This window comes from Scleropages formosus, chromosome 22 (assembly GCF_900964775.1).
Source record: "Scleropages formosus chromosome 22, fSclFor1.1, whole genome shotgun sequence".
Lineage (NCBI taxonomy): Eukaryota > Metazoa > Chordata > Actinopteri > Osteoglossiformes > Osteoglossidae > Scleropages > Scleropages formosus.
In genome coordinates this window covers 9,169,951-9,173,837 of record NC_041827.1, presented here as the reverse complement: position 1 = coordinate 9,173,837, position 3,887 = coordinate 9,169,951, and the positions used below count along the sequence as shown (strand labels likewise).

General features: G+C 43.2%; 1 protein-coding gene across 1 annotated transcript; it reads right to left on the bottom strand.

Moving 5' to 3' along the window:
* Positions 1-394: 394 nt before the first annotated feature.
* LOC108918534 (tubulin alpha-1C chain-like) lies at positions 395-3,887 on the bottom strand. The gene is made up of 4 exons (XM_018725900.2): positions 3,786-3,887; positions 1,741-1,963; positions 1,517-1,665; positions 395-1,425 (listed from the first exon to the last, which is right to left on the bottom strand). The coding sequence occupies exons 1-4, from the start codon at positions 3,786-3,788 to the stop codon at positions 448-450; spliced, it is 1,353 nt and encodes a 450-aa protein (XP_018581416.2). The 5' UTR covers positions 3,789-3,887; the 3' UTR covers positions 395-447.

Genomic DNA, 3,887 nt, shown 5'->3' with positions numbered 1-3,887 from the left:
TTAGACCATTTCAATGCAACTCAAGATGACAAAAAAAAAAAACCACTAAAGGTCAAGCTACAACACTTACACATCAAAAAATCTCCTTCCGCTGATATAACACACTCATTGTATTCTTATGAGAAATATCACTTTGGATGATATATATTAAAGTACACCAAGTAACTAAGAATAGCTATCATTCCAGGTGTGTGTTCTGCAACTCCCTATTAGCCTCTATGGTGTGCTGTATGTTTAACAGCAGCATTGTAGAAAGTTGAGTAGGTATATTACTTTACTTTTCACAGGCTGCATGATATGAAATTATGGGCTTAATGTTGACACCACTGCTGCAAAGACCATTTCATTTTCTGCAGCAAGAACCTGTATAGAGCATAAACTGAAAGAAACAGTATCAAGTTTCAATTGAGAAGTTTATTTTTGAAAGTTCACATTAAATAGCAGCACCTAATATTCCTCTCCTTCTTCCTCCTCACCTTCCATACTGTCAGCACCCACTTCCTCATAATCTTTCTCCAGAGCAGCCATGTCCTCTCTGGCCTCAGAGAACTCACCCTCCTCCATACCCTCACCCACATACCAGTGCACAAAGGCTCGCTTGGCATACATCAGATCAAACTTATGATCCAGGCGAGCCCAAGCCTCAGCAATAGCAGTGGTGTTACTCAGCATGCACACAGCCCTCTGAACCTTGGCCAAGTCTCCACCTGGAACCACAGTAGGGGGCTGGTAGTTGATGCCAACTTTGAAACCAGTGGGACACCAGTCCACAAACTGGATCGTGCGCTTGGTCTTGATGGTGGCAATGGCAGCATTTACATCTTTGGGTACCACATCACCACGGTAGAGCAGGCAGCAGGCCATGTACTTGCCATGGCGGGGATCACATTTAACCATCTGATTTGCTGGCTCAAAACAGGCATTTGTGATCTCAGCCACAGTTAGCTGCTCATGATAGGCCTTCTCTGCAGAGATAACCGGGGCATACGTAGCCAGAGGGAAGTGGATTCGAGGATACGGCACCAAGTTGGTTTGGAACTCGGTCAGATCAACATTGAGCGCACCATCGAATCGCAGAGAAGCCGTAATGGAGGACACTATTTGGCTGATCAGCCTATTAAGGTTGGTGTAAGTCGGACGCTCAATATCAAGATTCCTGCGGCAGATGTCATAAATGGCCTCGTTATCAACCATGAAGGCACAGTCAGAGTGCTCCAGGGTTGTGTGGGTGGTCAGGATGGAGTTGTAGGGCTCTACCACAGCTGTGGACACTTGTGGAGCTGGATATATGGAGAACTCCAGCTTGGACTTCTTGCCATAGTCCACAGACAGGCGTTCCATCAGCAAGGAGGTGAAACCAGACCCGGTACCACCTCCAAAGCTGTGGAAGACCAGGAACCCCTGCAAGCCTGTGCACTGGTCAGCCTGAAAGGAGAAAACAGTGACTTGCATGAGAAAAGCTGGATAAGCAGTCACAGGGATGCAGATATATTACAAACTTCAAAAGGACACTCACCAGCTTGCGGATCCTGTCTAGAACCAAGTCGATGATTTCTTTGCCAATGGTGTAATGGCCACGGGCATAGTTGTTGGCAGCATCTTCCTTGCCAGTGATGAGCTGCTCAGGGTGGAACAGCTGGCGATACGTCCCAGTGCGCACCTCATCTGGAGAGTTCAATGACGTTATTGAATAGGTTCATGACCAAGCTGGAAATCTACTGCTTGGTTTGCCATGCTTACCAATCACTGTGGGCTCCAGGTCGACAAAGACAGCCCTGGGGACGTGCTTTCCAGCTCCCGTCTCACTGAAGAAGGTGTTGAAGGAATCGTCACCTCCCCCAATGGTCTTGTCACTAGGCATCTGTCCATCTGGCTGGATCCCATGCTCCAGGCAGTAGAGTTCCCAGCATGCATTGCCAATCTGGACACCAGCTTGGCCCACATGGATGGAGATGCACTCACGCTGTGGGAAGGGGGTTGAAAAACTGCTGTGAAACCTAAGCTTTAGAATAATCAAGTTTTGCATCCTGTTTGCACAAGGTAAACCACTATGGGCCACCCATAAAATATGGTTGGTTTCATTAAGAAATTTTAGTACAATCCTAAAATTGATGGCTTGTGTATGGACTGCTTTTAAAATTTACAAGGTAATGTTACAATGTATGCCATTAGAATTGCACAAGTTCACAAAATACAACTAAATGACAGTCACTGCATAGTAGCACTGGAGAGGGGAAGAAAACTACCATCGCCAGCCACAACTTTGCAAAGAATGAAGTCAGCAGATTTACAAGTCTAGTATCAAATTTGTGGGTAATCTTCCTCAAACTGCAAGTGTCCATTTAGAATGAGAACTTTTCCATTCCACAGTTGTGCCCAGCATCAGTTTTTTTTTTTTTGCTGTGACAGCACTCTTGAAATGGATCCCTGCATTTGTGGTTTGTTGTCCAGTTCTGAAGTTTTCTGAACATGAAAATACCACATTGATTCAGTAATAACTGAAACAATTCCTTTTAAGGTTGCAAGAGGCATTCAGAGAAAATTGCAAGCCCATTAAAAAAAAGCCACACACAACTGGTAGCATGGTGGTTAGAGCTGCTGCTTTTAGACCCAGAAGTTGGAGGACCTAATCCCTGTTGTACCCTTGAGCAAGTTACTTAGTCTGATATTGTGCGCTATCAGAATTTCTGCAGTTATATAAATGGGCAAATTTTAAGTAGCTTAGCACTGAAAGTCATTTTGGAGAAAGTCAGCTAAATAAATGTAGTGTAAATAAACCATATGGATGTTCTGGTGATTTAGTGAAGAGTTTATAGTAAACTTGCACACCTGACCCTTCTGATGGCAGCACTCAGCCCTTTCTCCATGAAGTGTAGCCATAGACATGCAACATTGGAGACAGATTTTAATACTGACAAAAAAGTTCTAAACAGTTAATTCATTGTACATCCCATTAGTTATAGAACTTCCCTGATAAACTGCAAAAAAGCCAACATTTATTCAGTTTGAAAATAAAGTTTATTCTTTAAGTTAAATATCATGGGTGTGCAGCATAAATTAAAGCATGATTCAGGAAATTCCACCCAACTTAAGCTGCTACAGTACACATGATCCATGATTAAAAAGGCTATTAAGTGTACTCAACTTAGTGAAAGAATTGAGTTCATTTCGCAAGACAATGAATCTCGTGACTTGTAGGAAACGCAGCGCGTGACGTGACACCCCCTCCGATGTCTTTTACTTAAGTTCTTGTGCTGAATTAATATTTAATTAGTACATAAAACACGTTGAAAATTTAATGACGGACTCCAAACACTTCAGTATCGTATGACAATTTTAAATTTACTTTTACTCGTGAGACTTCGCTTCACGACGAAACTGAGGTTTGTAGCCGTTTTGACCGTTGCTCTGGTTACCCATAATGCGCATTTCAACGTATTCGGAAGTGTACAGCACACAGGATATGAATCTTTTAGAACCGCTTTTTCAGCACGTCGAGCACGTGCTGCGGCCGAGTAACGGTCGCGTTCAGGCAAAAGCAGAGGCCCCGATGGAAATTTCCCCCATCATCGTCGTAGGAAAAAAAAAAAAACTACTTACTGACTTGTTTTCAACAGCTACCCCGGGCCCTCACGTACAGCACGGAATATTTGACATACTTACCGCAACAAAGACTACATTTCGGAACAGGTAGCAGAGGCGTTAGAGAATAATTTTTTTTTTAAATTTAAAAAAAAAAAAAAAAAGAGGTCAGGCAAGAGTTTATCCACGAACGTCATACTTACCATGTTATAACCGAGCGGTTTTAAATCCCAAAAAACAAGGCCCTAAGGAACTGGCGGAAGAACCTCACAGCGAGACTTTTAAGAGTCTATTGTGAGAGAGTC

What these genes read in the sequence shown, in the direction of transcription:
- LOC108918534 (XM_018725900.2), bottom strand. An exon ending in CCTGGAGCCCACAGTGATTG is followed by an intron (nt 1,666 to 1,740) that starts GTAAGCATGGCA and finishes TGAACTCTCCAG; the next exon opens with ATGAGGTGCGCACTGGGACG. An exon ending in TAGACAGGATCCGCAAGCTG is followed by an intron (nt 1,426 to 1,516) that starts GTGAGTGTCCTT and finishes TTCTCCTTTCAG; the next exon opens with GCTGACCAGTGCACAGGCTT.